Source organism: Anas acuta, chromosome 2, assembly GCF_963932015.1.
Source record: "Anas acuta chromosome 2, bAnaAcu1.1, whole genome shotgun sequence".
Lineage (NCBI taxonomy): Eukaryota > Metazoa > Chordata > Aves > Anseriformes > Anatidae > Anas > Anas acuta.
Window position 1 is genome coordinate 47,230,453 of NC_088980.1, and position 23,861 is coordinate 47,254,313.

General features: G+C 37.9%; 1 protein-coding gene across 2 annotated transcripts in view; it reads left to right on the top strand.

The window, feature by feature from the left end:
• The first annotated feature begins 5,643 nt into the window (after positions 1–5,643).
• The window catches only part of RECK (reversion inducing cysteine rich protein with kazal motifs), a 56,085-nt gene continuing 37,867 nt past the window's right edge, over positions 5,644–23,861 (top strand). For both annotated transcript variants that reach the window (XM_068674670.1, XM_068674671.1), the window contains exons 1-5: positions 5,644–5,805; positions 8,628–8,686; positions 14,547–14,621; positions 17,515–17,551; positions 23,741–23,826. In XM_068674670.1, the coding sequence (XP_068530771.1) occupies positions 5,718–5,805; positions 8,628–8,686; positions 14,547–14,621; positions 17,515–17,551; positions 23,741–23,826 (345 nt within the window). In that variant the 5' untranslated portion in view covers positions 5,644–5,717. The remainder of the gene's footprint in view (positions 5,806–8,627; positions 8,687–14,546; positions 14,622–17,514; positions 17,552–23,740; positions 23,827–23,861) is intronic.

Sequence of the window (23,861 nt, forward strand, 5' to 3'; positions counted from 1 at the left end):
GAATTAGAATAAAGCTTTGTTTTGTTTTGTTATTTTATAAAGGTATTTTGAGAAATATTGGAGATTAATGCATACTAGAAAATTTCTACCCTAGCTTACTCAAGTGTTGTAACAAATGGGAATAGGCATTGGTCTGTAATTCTTACAATTATGCCATCTTGACAGAGTTTGCTAGCTAATGTATGGAACAGAAAGAATAAAATATTTTCTTCTTGTAACCTAATATTTTAACTAGTTCAACTAAAACTGATTTAAAATAGCATTATGCAAACAGGCTGAAAAAAATTATAAGTTTATGCCTTCCCCTTTATTTTATTTTAATCTGCCACTCTGCGCTGAATTTTTCTGCTTGCAACTGGATAATTGTCAACTAGCAGCATAAGTGATTTCATACCACCTATACCCATTTTTACAGCCTTACAGACTGTGTTAATACAGAAATGTATGTATAGCACTGAATTGTATAGCAGTGAATGGATTACATATGGTTCTTCAGAGATGACTAAATGAGAGTACTGCAGTTGCTAAAATATGGAGGAAATTGTATAATGCTCTATGGGTGCATTAAAATAACACAGTGTAGATGCAGGTTCTGATGTGATTATACCACAGTTGCATAGTACAACAAAACATAAAAATAGCTCTTGGAAAATATTCCAGCAACAATTTGGTCCTCAAACACCATATGGAGAAGTAACTAATCCTGTATATGAATAGATGACTCAGTAGTATGATCCACAGAAGAATTTCCATATGGCATCCAAAATGTTCTTCAACATCCTTTTCTGTCTCCAACCCATGATTATAATATGCTGGCATATGCACTGCTGATCCTGAAGACTGAGTCCAAAAGAAAAATGAATATTCATTTTATTTATATTCAAGGACATATCATTTAGCAAGTGGTAACACATCGGTCGTTTGTCCTCTTGCACAGTAAGTCATGACCATAAAGATAGATTTCTGTTGACATGAGTATGGGCCTCACTACTGTACCAGACTTTATATTTAGAGACTTGAGTTTAGATTCAGATTTAGACAATTAGAGTGGTTGAAGGATTAGGTTGGACTGAAAAGAATTCCATTTAAAATATTTTTTTGACATTTTGAAGGGGTCAGTTTTCTACTCCCTAAACGTTAGTCGTCCAGTATACTTTCCCTAATCTCCAGTCTCTCGATTTTATTTTTGTAATCAATGCCATAATGTTATTTGAAAAAAATCAAATTAACATTCCATCCCATTCGAGAAGTCATTTATGTGTAGGTACCTACATATAAACCATTGCTAGCAACCCTGACCTACATGCAGTAGTCCTGAAGGTACCAAATTGATATAGTTACATTAATACATTACTCCATTATACCCTTTATGGAGTGTACAAAGTGGTACAGAGAATAAAAAACATCTGACCACATAACATGAATGTAAATGTATCTTGGTGACATTTTTTAGGTATTATTTTTTGTATCACCTTCTTTAACATGGTAATCAGGCTTTAATGATGCAGTTTTTCTGTGTCAAAGAGAATGAATACTGTTGATGCCTTCATCAGTCCACAATCTGTTTTTTAAATTATCCATTTCATAAACTCTGTTATCAAGAACTGTATTTTTCTTCCCTCAGCATTCTTATTTGTAGAAAAACAGATATGTCTCTAACTCCATAACTGATTTCAAGGTTTTAAAATACAAACTGTCAGATGACTTAAGTTTCAGATCACTTTCTCTGTTGAGAAAACTTCACAATATAAAGCAGACAGATTTTTGATGGTACCTTCTATGAACATCAAAACCGCCTTCTTTAATAAACATGAGATCTATTTCAAATTCCTTTTCAAAATTTTAGAGTAGTTTATTTCCTTATACACACTGATTGAGATAATCTTATTTGCTTCTTTATTACCATCAGAGTAAATTGTAATTAATTATATACTCCACACTTATTTTATAACTTTAAATTGTCTGTCCTTTCAAGGATATGCTCGATGTATTATTCAACATTATTTGTCTATAGCAAGACTTTGTGAACTCTGACATGCACCACATGCTTAACTTGCTTAAGAATAATTGCAGACATTTTATTTAGCATTAATGTACATGTTTTTGGGGTTTAATTTCAAATATGCAACTTTCTCAGTGTAACAGCACTTCATGTGCTGATAACAGTCACCAAACTTTGATTTGGATTTGTGTTTTACATTTCAATATAATTACTATGAAAGGGAATTAAAAAAAAAAAAAAAAAGTAACTTGAAAATAAATTTAACATTCTTATCCATTATTTGGAAAAGCCAACTATTAAATGCTGACTGAGAATTGGAAAAAAAAAAAAAAAAAAAAAAAAAGGTAAAAAAAAAAAGTAGCTAAGGTTTGCCTGAACAAAAAGGTTTAGGAGAACAAAATCTCTCTGAAAGAGTCTTTGTTATTGCAGTTTGTCCCTAGCCTGAAAAAAAAGAACAGACAACATCCTCCTTCACCAGCTAGTGCATTGTTATGGATTGTTTTGGTTATGCTGGTCCCACAACTGGTAACAATGGCAGTTTGTGCATGGATACATCTGAGGTAGCTCTAAAGTCCTACCTAGTTCCAACAGAGAGATGGTACAGAGCAAGCTTTAGTATAGGAAAGGCATCTCTGCACTATTGTGCAGGTATCTAGTTGTGGATACAAACTAGGCAAATTAATGCTAATTAGGATAAGTCTACAAAAATAAGCACCAATTCCAATTTTAAGGTTCAGATATCCTAAGAGTTACAGCAAAGCTTTTTTAAAAAAAATAAATAAATAAATAAATAAAAAATTCATAGCTAAAATACAATGGTTTTAAAAATTATCAAGAGTAAAAATGCTACTGTCTTCTAGTAATGAGATTAAAAAGAGAAACAGAAGGAATTCAAGGTGAAAATGAACCTTCAACTGGTAAAGTACTGTCTTGAGAGGGATGGCTCTGAAGTTCTTAAAAGGTTGTGAAGCCAATTTATGTATCTTCCCAAAGTAGACATGTTAAATTAAAATATAGAACAGTATATTTCCAGTACAGAGAGTGCTTTGCTGAAATGTATTGATATATGATATGCCTTATTAACAATATGATCCCTCTCAGGATATAAGAAAAATGTGGCATCATTTTACTTTTTGAGGTGATCTTGATCAGATCAAATATTTTACAATAAAAATGTACGTTTTCACCAGTAATCAAGATCATGACCACATCAGAATCTTTACTTAGTGCTGATGGAGACTTCAACATAAAATTTGACATTCAAAGTTTTAAATTTTTCAGCAATTTTTTTAGGATAACAAAGCATGATTAAACACTGCACAGAACAAAATGTAATGATCTAACCAAGATACTACAGAAAAAAATAGCTGAATGAGTAGGGTTTGTCTTATCACTAGACTTAGAAAGTATGCAAGTATGCTGTCAGTATAATTCTAACAAGCTGTTTTACACCAAGGCATTTATTTCAAGCCCAAGATTCCACTTCTCACTGTTAGGCATTCGGTAGGAATTATTTTGAAATGCGTTCTGTTTTAATAAGGTCCATATGCATCGTTTAACTGAAAAACAGTATTCTGCAGATTAATATCCAAGCTCCAAGGAACAAAAGTCCTTGCCTTCTGGAATAACTGGGTTAAACAATAGCCCATTTTACGAAGTTGTGCTGCCATAACTGAAATCCAAATTTTTTAATCTTGTATTATTTCAAAGTTCAGTATGCTTCTTTAAAGTGAAGTAATACTTTCAGTGGTCTCAGTTACTCAGTCTTCTGGACCTGCAGATGTGTCTTGATGTGAAAATCCAGAGCCTTTAAATTACCAGTTTACTTTAAATTGTCTCTCCTCTGCCTGTTTGATTGTGGAATAGTTAATTATTATTGTTGATGATAATTTTGCACTTAAATAGCATTCAGAGGAAACAGAATGCACAGCAATCCATATTCAGCCACATCTGAAACTGAACCCAATAAAACCATTTAGCATAACTGGGAAAAAATCATCTAACTCGTTCAGACCCTCTTGTAATTCAGTGAAACTAAACCAGCGTGCAATGGTCAGATTTTTTGGTTGGTTTGGTTGTTTGGTGTTGGTTTTTTTTTTTGTTTGTTTGTTTGTTTTTGTTTTTGTGTTTGTTTTTGTTTTTTTCTTTTTTTCTGGTTTTGGATCTGCTGCCATCTAGTGGCCCCATAGTGAATTACAAATGCTGAAATACGCAGCTAAAAACTAGCAAAATATGCCTTAGGTTTGGCATACGGATTTACGGGGAAAAACCTACCTGTTTAACATACATGTAGGCCCACTTACACATAAACGTTAGAAAAAGAGTATTATTTTTTTATAGTCAGATTATATTGGCCGCTTTTCAGTTTCTTGAATTAACATCTACAGCAACAACTTTAATTTAACTTCAAATTAAAATACAATTACGTGTGGTTTTATTTCTTATGGCTTTGTTCCATAATGTAGTATGATTTAATTATTCTATACTAGTGTATAAGCAGATGGATAAGATACAAAACTTTTTCACTTCATTTTAGTGTTCTCCCCTATTACCTTTTTTTTTTTTTTTCTTTTTTCTGGACCTTTTATGAATTTGATACTGGAACTAAAGAGCACTCAGTTACTACAGATTCCCCAGGCTGTAAAAAACAGGGAGCCATTAATAGGTTGGTGACTGTTCAGACTGTCTTCAGAAGAAGGAGTTAATTGGGATGATAGGCTAGAAAAAGGATAAAAGCAGTTTGTGAGATGCTGTATTTTTCTGTGTTTTTAATTTTTTCCTGTACTACTACTGGCAGAGAATCTGATAATGGGATGGATAAGGTACTTAGCCAAAAAGTCTGAACTGTCAGACGTCGGCCCATTTGCTTTGAAATGGTCAGTTTTCTCTGAGGCAAAAATAGTTTCCAGCTATGAAATGAGCAGTAGTTTAAATCTGCTTTCAATTCGTTGCGTAAGAGATTTAATTTCTCTTGAATTCTAAAAAAAAAAAAAAAAGTTATGCCTCCAACTTGTCTCCACTCAGGACTGAATCTCAATGGGTTACGCTGCCTTCCTGCTGCCAGGAATGGGAGCTTCTCACAGCTGAGGTACACCGGACTTCAGGCTGCAGCACTTACTGATGAAGTCCAACCGAGCGTTTCAGGTTGTTTTGTGAAACCTATAGCTGTGCAAACACCGGCCTGAGTGCTTTTGGGTCAACTAGTTCAAGCAACGACGCCCTAGGCTGCCAGTTTGTGGCGGGCTGTGAGCGGGATGTCCTCTCAAGTTTATTTCTTCCCGTGTTGGGTGATCTGTGTTTTGCGCTGTTCATTTCACGTCTCCCACCAGGTCACTGGATACCTGTGGTAACTTCAAGTCCACCTGGCTACATGGCATAGGCGTGCGGCGCTACACGCCAGGCTTACAACCACCGATTTTAAAATAACGTCTAGAAACGCAATTAATAACTCGAATATTAATAAACGCATTGATAACTCGAATATCAATAAACGCATTGATAACTCCACGGGGCACCAGGGAGCCGTGGCGCGAGGCGCCCTGAGGCGCCGCCCGCTGGAATGTCCGCGGCGGCCGGGCGGAGCGGGGCGGGCCGGGGGAGCCGCAGCCAATGGCGGCCGGCAGCGGCTGCGGGGGGAAGGGGGAGCCGGCGGCGTCAGAGCCGGGCGGGGGCTCGGTGGGGCTGCGGCGCTGCGGGGCGCGTTGGCGGCCGGGCCATGGAGGCGGCGGCCGCTGCTGCTGCCCCGTGGCCCTGGGCCTTGCTGTGCCTGGCGGCGGCGCCGCTGCTCGCCCCCGGGGCGGCCGGTGAGTGGCGAGGCGCGGGGGGCGGGCGGGGAGGCGGCTCCGCGGGGACCCCGCTCCACAACATGGCGCAGGGGCGAGGCTGGCGGCGGGGCGGGCGCGGCGGGGTCGCCCCCGGGGTTGGGAGCACACGCATGTATAGTGGTGTATAAATCTATTTTAGTAAATAGGTCGCGCTGGCAGGGCTGTCACGCGAGTGGAAAGTGTGAAAAATGTAATAGCGGAATGCTGAAAACCGCAATTGTGGAGGTGTTTGTGGGTGCACCCTATCGCTGCGCCATAGGTTTGATCTCTGCTTGTAGGGGAAAGGAAAACTCTAACTTGGTGGACCTGCTCACATGGCGGAGGTAGCAGAGCTTATCGGAGAAGGAAGGGTATTCATGTGCATGGTAGTTGTACATTAATAAAATCTTGAATTTAAACCTTGGGGATTTTTTAGTAAAACTGGGGAAACTTGGAATGAGACAGAAAAAGACTGACTGAGAGAGAGAAGTTTTAAGATACTTCAGAAGAGATTAACTAGAGGCAGAAAGGCAGAGCTCAGGAATTGTGTTTGGAATGAATATGGCTCGTACCTTGAATTTCTGGTTTAAGGACATCGCTTCTAGCCAGTTAAATTTGTTACTTATTTAAGATACTATAGTTTGATTAGGTGATCCAAGACAGCCAGCATGGCTTCACCAAGGGCAAATTGTGCCTGGCCACTGTGGTGGCCTTCTGTGATGGAGTGACTGCAGCAGTTGACAAGGGAAGACCGACCAATGTCACCTGTCTGGACTTCTGTAAGGCCTTTGACACAGTGCAACATGACATCCTGGTCTCCAGATTGGAGGGATATGGATTTGATGGGTAGACCGTTCAGTGGATAAGAAATGGGCTTGAAGGTTGCAGAGAGTGGTGCTCAATGGCTCTACGTCCAGATGAAGGCCTGTGATGAATGGCATCCCTCAAGGGTGATGGGACCTCTACAGTTTAGTATTTTTATCAACAACATAGTGAGATGGAGGGCATCCCCTTCAGATTTGCATATGACGCCAAGCTGAGTGGTGCGGTTGATACAACAGAAGGAAGGGATGGCATCCAAAGGGACCTGGACAAGCTAGAAAAGTGGGCCCTTGTGAACCTAATGAGGTTGATCAGGTCTAAGCGCAAGGTGCTGCACCTGGGTTGGGGCAATGCCAAACAGGAGTACAGACTGGGTGAAGAGCTCACTGAGAGCAGCCCTGCAGAAAAGGACTTGGGGGTTCTGGAGGATCAAAAACTCGACACGAGCCAGCCGTGCATGCTTGCAGCCCTGAAGGCCAACTGCATCCTGGGCTGCATCAACAGAGGGGTGGCCAGCAAGGGAGGGAGGTGATTGTCCCTCTCTGCTCTGCCCTTGTGAAGCCCCACCTGGAGTGCTGCGTCCAGGTCTGGGTGCCCCAGCACAAGAAGGATGTGGATCTGTTAGAGAGGGTCCAGACGAGGGCCACAAAGATGACCAGAGGGCTGGTGTACCTCCTCCATGAAGAAAGGCTGAGAAAGCTGGGGATGTTCAGCCTAAGGAAGACAAGACTGTGGACATCGCAGCTTTTGCATACTTAAAGGGGGGTTATTAAAGAGGTGGAGAGCATCTTTTTGCTCAGTCAGATAATGACAGGAAAAGGGGGAGTGGCTTTAAACTAAGGGGGGAGATTTAGGTTAGAGGTTAGGAGGAAATTCTTCACTCAGACAGTAGTGAGGCACTGGCACAGGTTGCCTAGAGAAATTGTGGGTGCCCCATCCCTGGAAGTGTTCAAGGCCAGGTTGGATGAGGCCCCAGGCAGCCTGGTATGGTGGGAGGTGACCCTGCCCATGGCAGGGGGGTTGGAACTGGATGATCTTTAAGGTCCCTTCTAACCCAAGCCATTCTATGATTCTGTGTATACATGATTAGGATTTGTATAAAAGGAATTAAATGATCATAAGGTTTAGTATACTAATATTTCATTGTGATGCTCTGTGGTATAATTGATAAGACTTGAAACTCAGCAGTGGAAGTGATTCAGAAGGACTAGCCTTAATGTCTGTTAATTCATAATGGGAGGGTTACCAGCCACTACAAGCTAATGGACAAAAGGTCAGAAAATACTAAATAATCGAATGTTGTCCAGGATACTCATGAACTCAAATTATAGTGGCACGTACAGTTGAATATATTCATTGGCACCTAAGCCAATGTGAATTTTCTTCATAGATTGGAAACTGAATTCTTAGTTCTTTAATGTAGCATTTACTTTCAAGGTGAATTTACGTGATGAAATTTTTTTGAGATGTATAGTGAAACAAGGCAACACAAACTGGATTGAGTAACCATTATTTCTGTTTTTAAGTACAGCTTTCAATAAGGTACATCTGGTTAGGTGGTCTGTTTTGTGGTTGTTTTTTATCCATTTGCTGGATATTTTTTTAATTATGAGCCTAACATGTTTTCTCCATCACTTTCTTAATGTGCTTGCAATCCAGTTGTTGTATGTTTCTAACACCGAGACTTTGTAACAGGAACATGAAAGTGTAAACCAAAGCTTTTCACTTCAGTGAAACAGTAAGTGAAGTTTAAACATGGTGGAACCTGCTCATCAATGTTAACTTGGTAACAAAAATTTCTCATGGTTGTATTTTTGTTTGTTTGTTTGCTTGGTTTGTTTTTGTTGGTTTGTTTGTTTTTTGAAGGAGAATTCCTCATATTATCTGTGGATCAGATACAGTGACCCGATAGGCCATCAGCTGGGTAATTCTGTTCAGAAGTGATAGTTAAGTGTTTCAAATCTTTTAAATGTCTTATTCCCTTCCCTACTTTTCCATAGGCTTGTCTTGCTGTTACCATGCAAAGGACAACCTAATGTGCCGTGATGTTTGTGAACAGGTAAGCTTGTTTTAAAATTTATCTCAGAATTAAAGTCATGCCTTTAGACAATTACGTAGCAAGATCAGTATTTTAAGTAAATGATCATCTATGTGTGAATCATGAAATGTAACATTATTGTTATTTAAATGAGAACATTAATGTTTAATAAGTTTAAGTCCTCTTCCTTTTTGTCGTGTGTTCTTCAGCAGGTTCTGTTGAAGTTGAGGAGACAGATACAAATTTGAAGTCAGGTTTTTGTCGAGAATGGATAAGCATGTTATGAAATGAGGGGGGTGTAGGTACTAAATTTCTGGATCAAGTTTTGGAGAACTGAAAACGAAGAACAAAATGTTGGCACTGTTCTTTCTTTTACCTTGTTTTTTAGCTAAGATATTCATTATGATATATGGCTTTGTGAATCCACAAAAATCTATTTGTACTCAGTTCATATGGTAATAACAAAGAGCCATTTATGTTAAATCCAAACTTGGGAAATATTTTTCCTCAACTTAATATCCAAAAGTATAAATATATGTTGTACAGCTTTGTGTGCATATGTGTATATATTTACGTACACAAGACATTTTATATAAATAAAGCATACATATACACAGGTTTTATATTAAAATTGTGCCCTTGCATTATAGCTGTCCCTCTTTCTCGATTGCATGTTTTGAGGCTATTCAAGCCCTGAACCTAATTATGGTTAAGATGCTATTTATTTGTGATTATATTAACAAAACTTCTAGGTTACATTGCTCTTCTTCCTTCCTGATATATTTATAGAGTAAAACCATCTAGGCCAAACAAGGGGGTCTTGTGTCTCTTTGCATAAAATTTACTCTCAAGTCCTGTAATTATTCTTGCAGCCCTTCCGGAATAAATTTCTTTCCTTGAATACTGGTAAACAAAACTGTAGATGGTATCATAAGCAAAAGCCTATCACATGTTTAACACTCTTCTTACAGCTGTTTCCATTTGGCAGATTTAGCAGCTGCATTGAGAAAGCATTTGGAATAATCTGTCCAATTCTTTCTTTTGTTCCACTGACTTGAAGTTCCCTGTTTATCACATGAATTCCTGTTAGCTCTTCAAAGCCTTGAGCTTTTCACTGTCAAATTTCATCCTAATTATGCTATAACAGTTCTAATTAGTATGTAGGGTTTTCTTTGTGGTTGTTTGTTTTGTTTTATTGTTTTCTGAGTTATTCTGATCTTGGCTTATCCAGATGATATCTGTCTATGCAGATGATCACCATGTTCAGAGCCTTTGTAGTGAGATGCTTATAACAAGTCTAAGGCAGGGTCATCCCCTCGTTCCATAAAGAGGTGTCTTAGATCATGTTGGTGGTATACTTGCTGTGAACGACCTTTTGATATAGGCTAACAAACTAGCTGAAGGGGCAGTCTACTATTTTTCTAATGTTTTTCGTGTTCTTTTAACTATTTTGACTTTGTTGAATCGATCTTGGAATGTGTTATTTGAACAGGTTGCCCAGAGAATTTACGGATGCCCCATCCCTGGAAGTGTTCAGGGACAGGTTGGATGGGACTTTGAGCAACCTGTTCTAGTGGGAAGTGTCCCTGCCCACGTCTGGGGCGTTGGAACTAGATGATCTTTAAGGTCCCTTCCAACCCAAACCATTCTGCGGTTTGATACTTACTTCCTTGTCTTAAACATAAAATTTGTGGGATGAAGGTTTATGTACATGGGGTGGTGACTCTAAAGGTAGAGTTGGCTGAGTGATTTGCCTTACTTCCATCCATCCAAACCCCTTTTCTAAAATATTTTTATGGAGTTGTTGCATTTTGTGCGCCACTGCATTGTACCACCATGGCATGATAATGTATATAAAAAAAAAAAAAAGCTTTCCTCTTGGACGTGCTAGCATATGGAAGTTGCTTGCCAGACAGGGTAGGGCAGGCCTTTATTCAGTATTTTTATTTTTAACTAATGCTTAGGAAATGCCAACAACTATAGGTGCAGTGACAGGAGTCTGGGAGTTAATACATTTCTTGCAGAGAGGTCCAGCTGGAGGTTCGTTTGTAATGCTTGAGACTGCGTATTGGTTACATCCAGCAGTGCAATCTCTGGTACTGCATGGACCAAATACTCAGGATATGTTGGAGGCCTTGACACAGGTGGAACTCTTGAGCAGGAATGTGGCTGTGCAAGCCTTGGACTACAGGGAAAGTCCAGTGGCTTGCTTTGAGTCTACAGCACGTAAAACTGTTGCAGTCATGCCCTGGTCCGCTTCCTGAACTGTCAGGTGAAGGAGCTGAGGATAAAAGCATTGCCTCAAAGTGGACAAATGTGAGTGAAACAAGCTCTTCATAGAGACCCTGCAAGAGCAATAGCCTGAATCATGCATTGCATGGAAAGAAAGATGGCCAGAAGGTATGCTTATTGGATACTGAAAGTTCGTGACTACTGACAGGAAGAAGTCGCAGGAGGTTTGTTTTAAGGGAAAAAACTTCCAGATTTGTTTGGTCATTGGATGTTTGTTTGCATGGACACCAGTGATATTATTGAGAGAGGCCTCACATGGATAAAGGGCAACTACAGACACTTTTCCTACCTGCTAAGAAAAAAATACTTGGGTAGGACTAAGGAATCCTGCTAAGTACTACTAGTTCAACTGCTCTGAGTGTCACAGCCTGAAAGGTTACCTTGCCTGTGGGCATTTAAAAGGTAATAGTGGGGTCACAGGATTCCGTAATACACAAGGACATGGAGACTACTTTATTTCCTAAATTTCATTACATATTACTACAAATCACCAATAGCAAGTATCCTTATGATTAATAAAGCAAGTATATATAAAGTTATTACAAACTTCTTACCAGAAAGTGTGTGTTTTATATTCAGTAGTAGCAGTAATTGTTAGTAGTAGCAAATACATCTTAATATTACAAGCTACTACAAACTTATCGCTAGTAAAGTAGCAAATACGCATATAAGTACATATATATATGGTATATGCTGTTATGTATACTATTTTGTATTCTGTTACCTGTACCAAGCATTTGTCAGATCAATCCCAAAAGTGGAGTCAATTGAAAACGGACACGTTTTGGTTCGGAAACGATCTGTTTCACTGAGTTTGGAGTCAGCCAGGTGTCTGCAGCAAATTTTTTTTAATTAAAAATTCTTAAAAAGTATGATTAAAAACTTAGTTTTAGTATCCCTTTGTTTGGTGATTATTTGATTCAGTCTGTTGGATGCTGTATCAAGGAATGAGTGCGCCTGTCTTTATTTAATTAACTTTTTTTTTTTTCCTAAGCTTATTTCTGGGAAGTTTCGTGATGATACAGTCCCTGGCAGCATTCATCTATGTACCAGTCCAGAGGTTTTATCTTCCTTCAGGCATAAGAGCAGTCCATCTCAGTCCTCAGGAAAACAAATAAATGTTTCAGGAGGCTGGCTTGGCTAAACAGTAAAGTCAAGACAGAGGTGCAATACAGAAAAGTAGTATACAAAATGTAGAAGTAATGTGGAAGCAGGGAAAGGTTATAAAGGAAGAACTGAGCAATTTTGCCCAGGCACGTAAGGGCTATATTAGGAAAGATAAAGCTCAGTTGGAATTGAGATTTGCAAAAGATACCAAGTGATAGAAAAAATCCTACCTGCTATGGCAGTAGTTAAAGGCTGAACAAAGTAAAATGTGACTTATTGAATGCAGTTTATTTAGGGCAATTTAGTGTCAGCAAACACAGGTAAGGCAGAAGTACTGAATGTCGTCTTTCCTGAGTTTGTCAATAAGATCTCAGAGTCCCCTATGCATACAGAGGGGATTCAAGGTGGAGAACTGCCAGGATTGAGTAAGGGTTGAGTCAGGAATTGATTGAGGGAAAATTTGGCCCATACAAGTCCGTGGGACAAGCTGGATTACATCTGAGAGTGTTGTGAGAGTTGGCTGGTGTCACAGCGAGGTTGTATACGCTATATCATATCTGAAAGGTTGCAGAACAGGAGATGACCCTGGTGACTGGAGAAAGGCAAACAATGTGCCCATCTTCTCCACTGCCCTCACTTCAGAAGGAAAAAAAAATATATATATATATGGAAGGAAAAAAAGGAAAAAGAAAAAGCCAAAGGACTGTTTGCAATCCAGGAAACTAGTAATCATGAGATCATAATCATAAGATCATAGACAGTCCTCCTGAAACACATTTTTGGGCATGTGAAGGGTAAGTCATGCCTGTAAAACTTGCTTGCTATTAATAATAAAATAGCTGGATTTCTGGATGAGAGGAACGAAGTGGATGTCATTTACAATGACTTTCAGGCTTTCAACACTTTCTCCCTCAGTATATTTCCATCCATTTTAGGATATGATGGCTTTGATTATGAGAAGGTAGTTGAGTAGAAAAATTGTTTAGATGATTGGGCTCAGATGATAGAAGTTAAAATGGGTCATATTTTACCTGCAGGCCAATAAGAAGGCCAGTAAGACCAAAGGGGGTCTATGCTAGGACTTGTCCTATTTAACATCTTTATTAATGACCTGGAGGAAGCAACAGATTCACTCTTGTTGAGTTTTCAGGTGATACCAAACTGGGAAGAAGAACTGATAATCTCAAAGGCAGTACTACCTACTATCCAGAGCGACCTGGACAGATGGAAGGAATTGACCAGCAGGAACTACATGAAACTCAGCAAGGAAAAATGCTTGTGTTTCTTATCAACCCATCTCAGTAGCAGCTCCACCCGCCAGTGGACAATTCCCAGTTTAGGACTATCTGTGTACTTGCTGAGGATTCTTTCTGACACTGGGAAAGCTATTAAACAGTATTGGTGTGAATCCTGTTTTATTACCACTTGAAAGTGGTATAAAGAGTTCACTTAGGTGTTGGACAGCAGACTGCCAGTCTTTGAGACCTATCATGCATTTTGCCACCCACCTTATAGCTCACCAATCTCATCCATGTTTCACTAATTTGTCTCTAAAAATACTATGGGAGACTACGCCAAAGCCTTGTTAATGTCAGGGTAAACAACATACATTGTTCTCCACTTTTTTTTTTTCCTACTGAATCAATCTTTTTGTTATAGGAAGCTCTCAGGCTAAATTTGCACTTGGTGTGCCTGTGCTGACTATTCTCAGACACCCTCTTGTTCTTCAGGTGCTCTGGCATGGCTTTCAGGAGAATGTGTTCCATAGTCATCTTGAGAGGTGGGGATAGGCTGAGCAGTCTGTAATTTCCTGGATTGTCCTTGCTTTTCTAATGGATACATCGTTTGCCTTTTTTCAATAATTGAAAAAATTATTGTGAGCCTTGTTCAATCACCACGATTGTTCGAAAATGATAGCAGGCTGCTTTGCAACTATAGTGGCCAGCTTTTCAGCATCTTCAGTTGCACGCCATCCAGTTCCATGAACTTCTAGATGATCTATTTGCTTAAGTGATGCTTAACTTGATCTTGCTTAACTATTCATTCCTTCTGTTAATTTTACTTTTTGTATTCTGTAACTTTTTTTTTTTTTCCTGGAAGGAGTTTAATTGCCTGAGGTCATGTAATATTTAGCAGAAGATTAAGTAAATATATCATGTTTTGATGCGTGGGACAGAAATTCTGTTTTTCACACTGTCTATTCAATAGAAACTTCTGGATTGAAGAGTTTGAGGACAAAATTCTCATTTACTCCCAAAAAATATAAGTCATTCTTAAAAAAAAAAAAAAAAATCATTCATAAAAAGTGCAACACATTTGGAAGACTACAAATATATAAAAAAAATCTTAACTTCATTGTTTACATGTTAACTGTTAGCAGAAGTTGTCAACAAGTAGACAGTAGTGAAACTAAAAAGGAAGAAGTCAGTTGAAAAAAGTGTTCAATATGTGGTTACATCTTTCTATGTCTTGTTTCTAACAGATATTATCTTCTAAGAGTGATTCCCGTTTGAAGCATTTACTGCAGCGAGCACCTGAGTATTGTCCAGAATCAATGGTAAGGCTTGGTAGTTTTAAATTAAAAACTAACAAACAAAAGGTTAATTTTATATTAACAAAGTTTTGATTACAAAAGCTAAATTTCAAATTAACTTGTAGAGTAATTTTCATTACTTTCCGAGTTTTGAGCTGGTATAGCCTCTATGTGTGTCTTCAGATGTTTTCTTCCTTGTTTTAAGGGCTAGAAATTTTCTTAAACTGCAGATAGATCCTCAAAGTAGTATTTCTTTATAAATCTCTCATATATTACACTACTCGGTGGTCATGGAAGCTGTGAAATCCAGTGAAAATCTGATTTATAGTGTGAAAATTTGAGCTGGGTGACTGTCACTTGGAAATTGATAACAGTGGCTTAAATTGGATCATGTGTTCCAGCTTGTGTAGGAGACAAAGCTGGCAGGTGGACTAACTCATGGAATACCCTTATAGCTGCTCTGAATGTTTTATGTGTGTTTCTGACAAGTTGAAGTAATGCTTTTGTTGAATAAGGAAGATTACAGTTTCCTAGAAGTTCTCTAATATATTCCGAAAAAAGGAATAAAAAAGAAAGTAATTTGTTTCCTATATTGGTGATTTGAGGATTAGACAAACACTGTCATTTATATTCTTAATACTGGAATTGTTTGTTCTTAATTCTTCCCACTTGGTAACTTAAAATATTTCAACATGTTTGTTTTTGTTTGGAAGTAACAAAAATGACAAGAAAGAAATCAGACCTTTCTAAAAAAGAATAGATGGATAGATTATTGACTGTGAGAAAAATCCATCTAGCATATACCCATCCCAAATGGGCAATGTGTAGTAGTAAATCTGCATGTAGCATTTTGCAGGCTACTTTGCAAGAACGTTTGCTTATAGATCCTTTCCTCCTGTGTGTCAAAAGTATTTTTTTTAAAGATTTGCTTTCTGTGGATCATCAGCTGTAAGGTCTTGGTAAGTTATAGGCAGCTGATGGTATGAGTAAAATCCGTTGCAGGAAAGCATATCAAAGTAGTGTATAGAATTTGTTTTGGTACTGTTTCTCTTTATAGTTTATCCCCTGATAGGAAGAGTAGGATTTATCTGTTCAACTGATTTTTTGGAGACAGCACTGGAGAGTATCTGAAAGGGGGAAAATAATTGATACAATTTTTTTCAACTCACAATAACCATCTCTATAAATGGCAAGTTTGCTGTTTAGTGTGTATCTTAATATTGCTGCGCTGATATTTTTTAACATTTTAAAAAACATCCAGATGTAAAATAGTTAACTATTGCATGAAGTTAACAGTTTGCTGTTTTCAGATTCCACCCCACTCTTTTGAAAGGGTGTTGCAGTGACAATCCACAGAAGAGTGGATATGTTATGAATTTAATCGGCCTATTTTATAGAGCATTGACGTTGTTCGTTCAGTTAATACGATAGAAGGGGTTTTGCCTGGTATGAAGTAGTGCACTGATTGTCACAACAAGAGAAGACCATCTTCTCATGAAATAAAGGAAATCAGTTGAACCAACAGAGTGTAACTAGTAGAAGTGGCAGATCTTTACCTTTTTCTTTTGAGGTGACTTTGACTCTACTCTTAGGTGGGAAGCTCCCACAAATACAGAAGAGGACAGTTCTAGATGATTAGGTACAGATTAATTTTAACTTTAGAAAGTCAGTAATTCCTGTGGTTACAGTCATTACATGACAACAGAGACAACTTGCTGTTTGTGTGGTTGAGTTGAATTTTTCCTTTTCTCTTGAAGGACATGTTTAATATTATTTCATTTAAAGCCCCTTAAAACCTGTCACTTGCCTTCTTAGACCGAATAATTTTCCTCTAATTCCATCTAATTAAGGTTCTCCAAGTGCTTGCTCAAAAAAGTTGAATTCAGTTAGATTGTACTGAAATACATGTAATCCTTGAAGAGTTGTTTGTACTCATGTCTTTTTTAACTGCGATATTAACAATCATGTTGTAAGACTCCAGTTATAGGACACTGACCATCTAACATAGCTTTTAGTTCTTTCAGCTTTCTAACACAGCACACCCACTGTAAAATGTAGTTGTTTCTGACATCGGAACTAAAATTCTTACCTTAGATCGAATCCTTCCTCTGCTGCCTAAACCTCCATCTTCCAGGACATCTGTAAATTTATTGGAGAGATAACAGAAATACCTGTGGCAGACCAGCATCTGACCTGAGAGTTCTTTATACTAACCCCACAGTAAAAAATAAAAATAAAAAATAAAAATAATTCCCCATAGTCATTGTTTTGGCTTAGTAGTCTTGGTAATACCAGTAATGAGGGAGATGGCACAAGAACTCTTTGGTAAGCTCTTCACCATCTGTTTTTTTTCTGCCCTTTCCCCACCCCACCAAAAAAAAATATATATATATATATTTACATAATTCTTATGCTTGATACCATCAGCCACTTAGGTCATTTAGCAGGACCAGAAATGTTTTGGACTGAGGGGAAACCCAGCAGATCCAACTTTCCCTAAAGCTGCCTATCTCTGGGGAACCTTAGAACTTCTTTGTTTTATTTTGCATACGGCTTGATTTTGTTGTTTAAAATAAATAGTGGAAAGGAGTGGTAGGGTAACAAGCTTCTCAGCATGTCTTGGTCCAAGATAAATCTTTCTCTTTGTCTAAACTGTTGCTTCTTGGTTCTGTAAATACTGGAATACTGGTGGAAAAAGTTGACTACCTAGCATAGGTGAGGTAAGCACAGTATGGTCTACACCTACAAAAATGCTCCTATTGGTTTGAAGTTCTAGACGTGGCAATCTTCTTGTCAAAGTAAATGGTACATAGGTTGGACGAACTCTTAAAACTGAAAATACCATTACTTTTTTTGTCTGTTAGAAACTCTTTTATTTTGTAGACTTACTTTTGCTTATTTGCATTTCACTTTCCAGGGAGAAGTGTGGGGTTGTATAAATTCTTCATTGCCAGGTAAGAAATATGAGTTTACCACTGGATTGTGTTGTTTTTTAACCAAACGTGTTTCAGCGTCTACTACCTGCACCCATAGATGTTATGACAATTTAACTTTCATTATGTTTCCATTATAAACTGTATTTTGATTCTAGTTTCTTTTAATCTACGCTGGATTACCTCTGTATCTTTTTCTTCTAACACTTCTTTTCCTAGTTAGAAAACATTGAATATGTTTTGTATGATTAAATGTGTGTGTTTCTGTGATGCATCCAAGAAATATCAGTTCCTTTCCTTTAAAGGCTTTCCATTATTTTTAGTTTCAATATACCTTAACCTGACTTACAATATCATGGATTGTTACGACTTTTTTTCTACATGATACTGCAGCTAGAACAAGTAATAGGGAGAAAAATTGAGAACTAGATAAACATAATTTAAGAAATGCGGAGGCAAAGAACAAGAACCAGAATGCTTGGTGCGGACAGATTTATAAGGTTAAAGCATAAGTTTTGAGACAGGACTGTTATGTTAAAAGGAGAGACCAAAACCAGATGAACTTGGTCTTAACTAGTATTCTTGTATCATGTGTAATCTGTAGAAGACTGAGTGAAATTAGCATGCTATAGGTTGAAGTGGCAGTAAGTAAAGAGGAGAATGCAACAATTTTACATCTACTCAGTTTTCTGACACTGTTTCAGAGGCAGACTTGATTCTACTGCATGCAGACAATTCTTTTCTGAGGTGTAAATAAAACTAGTAAAATCTATAATATCTTTTAGAGTTGCAGTAACTTTATCTCACCTAAAATCAGATAATTTTTGAGTTGCTGCTGCTGTGGCCTCACCTCAAGTACTGTGTGTGGAGTTTTGGGCACCACGATATAGGAAGGATATAAAACTATTATAGAGTGTCCAAAGAAGGGCAACAAAGGCGGTAAAGAATCTAGAGGGAAAGATACATGAGGAGTGGCTGAAATCGCCTGGTTTGTTCAGCTTAGAGAAGGTGAGGGAAGACCTCATTATGGCCTTCATCTTCCTCCTGAGGGGAGTAGACGGGCAGGCACTGGTCTCTTCTTTCTGGTGACCAGCAATAGGACCCAAGAGAACATCATGAACCTGTGACAGGGGAAGCGCAGACTGGGTATTGAGAAAAGGTTCTTCACTGAGAGGGTGGTCAAGCACTGGGACAGGCTCTCCAGGGAGGTGGTCACAGCACCAAATCTGACGGAGTTCAAGAAGTGTTTGGTCAATGCTTTCAGACATATGGTCTGATTTTTGGGTGGTCCTGTGTGGAGCCAGGAATTGGGCTTAGTGATCCTCGTGGGTCCCTTCCAGATCAGGATATTCTCTGATTCTGTGCTTCTATAAAACCTATTCTTCCCTGAAGCTTAATAGCCACATACAAATGAGTAGTAATGGATTTACTGTAACTGAGCAATGCACATTTTGATTTGAAATTTAGGTTTGTGTAAGCAAGCAAAAAAACATTGGGAGTCTTTCTTAATGATCCACTCCCAAATTGACTTTCTGGGCTTTCTGAGTTAGTGTGAGGCCTCTCAGTGTCTTTGTGGTGGGATTTTACTATCTTCCAATTTATGAAAGAAAGCTACTTCAATGTTGATATATTTTATTTTTTTATAACATCTTCATAGGCAAACTGTTGAGGCATGTACTAGATAAGTAGACAGTGGAGGTAGATTGAAAACTGGCTGAACTGCTGGGCTCAAAGATTTGTGATCAGTGGCACAAAGTCCAGTTGGAGGCCAGTACCCTTGGGGTCAGTGCTGGTTCTAATCCTGTTATTAACATTACCACTAATGGTGGGACAGAATGCACCCTTCATGTGTTTAGAGATGATACAAAACTGGGAGGAGTGGTTGATAAGCCAGATGTTTGTACTGCCATTCAGAAAGATGTTGACAAACCAAAGAAAGCTGGGAAACAGGAACATCATGGGGAAAAAAATGTGAAGTCCTGCAGCTGGGGAAGACCCCCATGCTCCACAGCACGCTGGGAGCTGACCAGCTAGAAAGCAGCTTTGTAGAAAAGTGCCTGGGGATCGTGGTGGACAACAAGTAGAACATGCACCAGTGATCTGCTCTTGTAGCAAAGAAGACCAACAGCACCTGGGGTGCATTAGGAAGAGCATTGCAAGCAGATCAAAGAAGGTGATTTCTTGTACCCTTTTCAGTATTGATGAGACCACACTGGGAACTCTGTGTCCATTTCTGGGCATCTTCATACAAGAAAGATGGGAATATACTGGGAAGATGGGAATAAATCCACTAAAAAGCTCCTTCAAGATGTCCGTATAAGATGATTAAAGGACTGGAACATTACTGGGATTAGAACGTGATATGAGGACAGGCTGAGAGCTGGGATTGTTTATCCTTGTTGAGAAGACTGAGTTGAGGGCAGGTCTTATCAATATGTAAAATTACTTGATCTAGGATGTAAAGAAGATGGAAATCTACTCATCTCGCGGTTATCAGGATTCCCAGTGACAGGACAAAAGTCAGTGAGCATAGATTGAACAATGGTAACTTCCATCTAAACATAAGAAAAAACTTTGTAAGGAAGATGGAACAGTGGAAGAGGATGCCCAGAGAGATTGTGGAGTCTCCAGCTGTGGAGGTATTCAAAACCTTATTGGACATGGTCATGGCCAGTCTGCTCTTACTCAGCTTGCTATTAGCAGGGTAGTTGGACTAAGCAATCTTCAGAGATCCCTTCCAACCTCAATAATTCTGTGGCTTTCTCTCTGCTTTTTCTCCTGTTTGACTACTCTCAGTACAGAAAATATTTCATGATAGAGCTTTCAGCACAGCCACAAACTGAGTTTTGACTGGATCATCATCTCTGATTATTTCATAATACAGCATCCACAATATGTTTTTACGCACAGATGCATGCACACGCACACTGATGATACAGCTATCTCAATGTTGCTGTTATCACACATAGTTGTGAAAAATTGACCAGATAAACAGATGACTTCAATAGTTATTTTCTTTCCGTATGAAGTGCTTAGCTGTTTAGCTAACAATGTAGATGAAAACCTGTTTTACATGTGGGTTTAAATGGCATTGTGTCATACCATGGTATATAGATAGTTTGGGATTTTGCCTTATAATTTGCTGCTTGAGATACCTGTAGTGTATTCTCATAGATTGTCTTTTCTCCTCTTCCCTTTCTTCCCTGCTTGATATTACTGATTTCTGTTAACACTTTGACGTAGTTTTATTTACCAGAAACTTCATCATGATAGTTACCTTAAAATGTTAATATTCTTACAGCTACCGCTTCAGCTACCATTCCTTTTCACAATTTTTTTTTCTGCATCCTTAAACTGATTGTGATAGTGGTTTATAAACTTTCTTGTCTGACTCATCCTCACAAAACAGTACTGTTTAATTGTCCTCACCAATACTGTGCTATGAGCCTCAAAATACTTAAGATTAGATGTTAAGGAATTTAAATATTCTGTGAAACAAAAAGAAGGTGAATACTAATCAGTGATTTAATGGAGAATTTCTTTTTAAAAACCACAAGTCTGTTGATGTTTGTTTATTAAAACTAGTAGGCCTACAATATGTGAATTATTTTGGGGAACTTGTCTAGGTAATGAAAGGTTCTTTGCCACCATGCATGCATTATATTATTGAAGAAGCTACTTACAAAGGGTGATTGAGAGGCTCCAGTTGAGAAGCTGGGGGGAGACCAGCAACCTATAATTCTAGATGTTATCAATGTTCTGGTTTTATTACTTTCTGTAAGCAGACTGTAGAAGACTTCATCAGAGAAATCAAAATTCTGACTTGGGCTTTCTTGTACACCTCTTGACACATGCAAATAAGCATACTTGTTCCCCAGTTTCTTCTTTTTCCATCTCTTTTGTTCTTTTCTGTTTCTTGGGGACCACTGTGATCCTGTTTCTCATATTTTTTGTGGTGTAGCTTGATTATCTCATCACAAAATGTGTATCAGAGATTGCATTCCAGTTTGTCACTTTTGTGCAGCTTTCTTCCACTGTTTCTGACTTCAATACCCTTGTGGAGGCTACAATAAAACTGTACCGATGGATTTATCATGTTTCACCTGGGTATAGATGGTTATTGGAACAGGTTTCTGGAAATCTTGTTCTCACATTGATTGCACATGATATTTAACGTTTCTTAGTTTTCTTTTACCTTAAAAGAAACTTTCAAAAATAAACCTAAAATGTCAATATTACTAATAAATATGCTACTGACTACTACAGTTTCCACCAAAAGGAGTTTATGTGTAGCTCCACTTAAAAAAGTTGTGCAGAAACAAGTGCAACTTTTAGGCCTAAAATAGAACATAGTTAAGTACCTGTTTTGGCAATTACCTGTAGAAGTGTAGTTAAATATATCTGTGTGACTTGGAATTAGTTTAAAACAGTTCATCAACTCAGAATTTTTTAGCTTTGTTTACAAGCTGTTGATGTATCTACAACAGTTTTTAAACGCTTTCAGAAAGATGCTCGATCTCTGAAAAACAAATTCCTTACCCTGCTTGTGGAAGTGGAAGGTGAGCTGAATTTGCGGTTGTTGATGGCCTTCGCTGCTGCTTTCAACTAGGTTGAATTGGAAAGGTGAGCCAAGACTCTGAGCAGAGGTAAAGAGGATTTGGACAATCTTCGAAAAGATCATTGTGTCACTGGTCTACAGTGCTTCCAGGAGGTCTGGCCTATTCAGATGGTACAGCACTACTTCAGGCTGACTGCAGTCACGCTGCACTTCAAGCAGGCTTCATCCAAAAGTTGTTCTTCACCTCTGCCTCTCTGTACCTTCCACCTACTATGTCAAGCATTAATGTGTTAATTTGAATTTTAAAAAAAAACTAATATTTCAATTTGCTGGAAAATATATTCATTTAGCCAAAGATTTTTCTGCTTCTTTATAAATCTAATAATAATGTATTTTCTTTATTTATTGGAATGTCATGAGACTGATACTGGTAAGGCAAAAGACGAATCCATTTCTATGCCAGCTGTGTTTGCAGAGCCAGCCAAGTGTTTTTTGTTCACAATACTTACCTACTGGTGATTGTTTTCCATTGCTTGCAATGATTTTTGATGACTCTTTTTCCCAATACTTTCTTAGCATTTAAATTTAAGCTCAATGGTTTATTCCACCCAGCTCTTTCTCTTCTTTTAAAGCTGGGCATCCCATTTTACTTTTCTAAGAAGGCATTTCTACTGGGCTTAAGAACTCTTTTTTAATTAAGCAACTGATTCTTTTACCTCCTACTTCCTATTTCTATCTAAAGGATACAATGTATGTGCGTCATGTTATGTTTATTATTAAAATAATGAGTGATTTGTTTGAGCTAAATGACTTTTTTAGTTATTAAAGAAGTGTGACATTTGCCACAGGTTTCAGGTTGCTGCATAGCTTAAACCTTCAATGTAATTATTTCTGTCATAAATGTTATGTGAGGAAATTGGTACAGAAATACTTTCTTTATTATTTTTTTTTTTTTTGTGTGATGTCTTTAACACATTTGTGAATATAGATTAGGGGGATGAAACAACTGCAGAAGATCACTTTCCCGTGTAACTTTAAGATAAGAAATGGGGAAAATGGAAGTAGCAAAATAAAATAGAAAAAGAGAGAAAGGAAGATGAGAAACATTTATTTAAGATAATTCTGGATATGAAAGTGTATTATTGGGGTAGAGAAACTACAGAGGAAGCTGGAAGAAAAATCAAGAAAGATATTCTATGTTAAGGAGCTTGATAGGAAACTAAAGTGCTGTTGAAGCCAGTAAAAGGATGTGTCTGAGACGATGTTTTTTTTTTAATTTTTTTTTCCTATTGGTTTCTGTTGGCTAGTGTAAGCCAACAGAATTACATATTACTAAGTAAAATTACCAAACTGTGATATTTTCAGTGAGCATATAAAATGATTTGGATAAAACACCTTTTAAATTCATTGTATAGAAAGTACTTAATTGTCAAGTTCTACATTTATTAAGGCATGGACTTATTTTTCTTTTCTTGCTTGAAGTTGGTTTGTAATGACAATAAATTCGAATAAAATGTAATATATAACTTGGCTTTTTAAAGAAGAACTTGAGTATCATATTTGAAAAGTAACATACTAATGGGTAGGGAAGGCAAAATAATGGCACAGGATCTTTTACTACTGTAATATGTACTGTAATTTTATTTTTAAAGGAGTTCTGAAGAAGTCTGATGGTTGGGTTGGTTTAGGTTGCTGTGAGCTAGCTATTGCTGTGGAATGTCGGCAAGCATGTAAACAGGTAAGGCTTTCTAATTGTTTTTTCCATAGTTAATG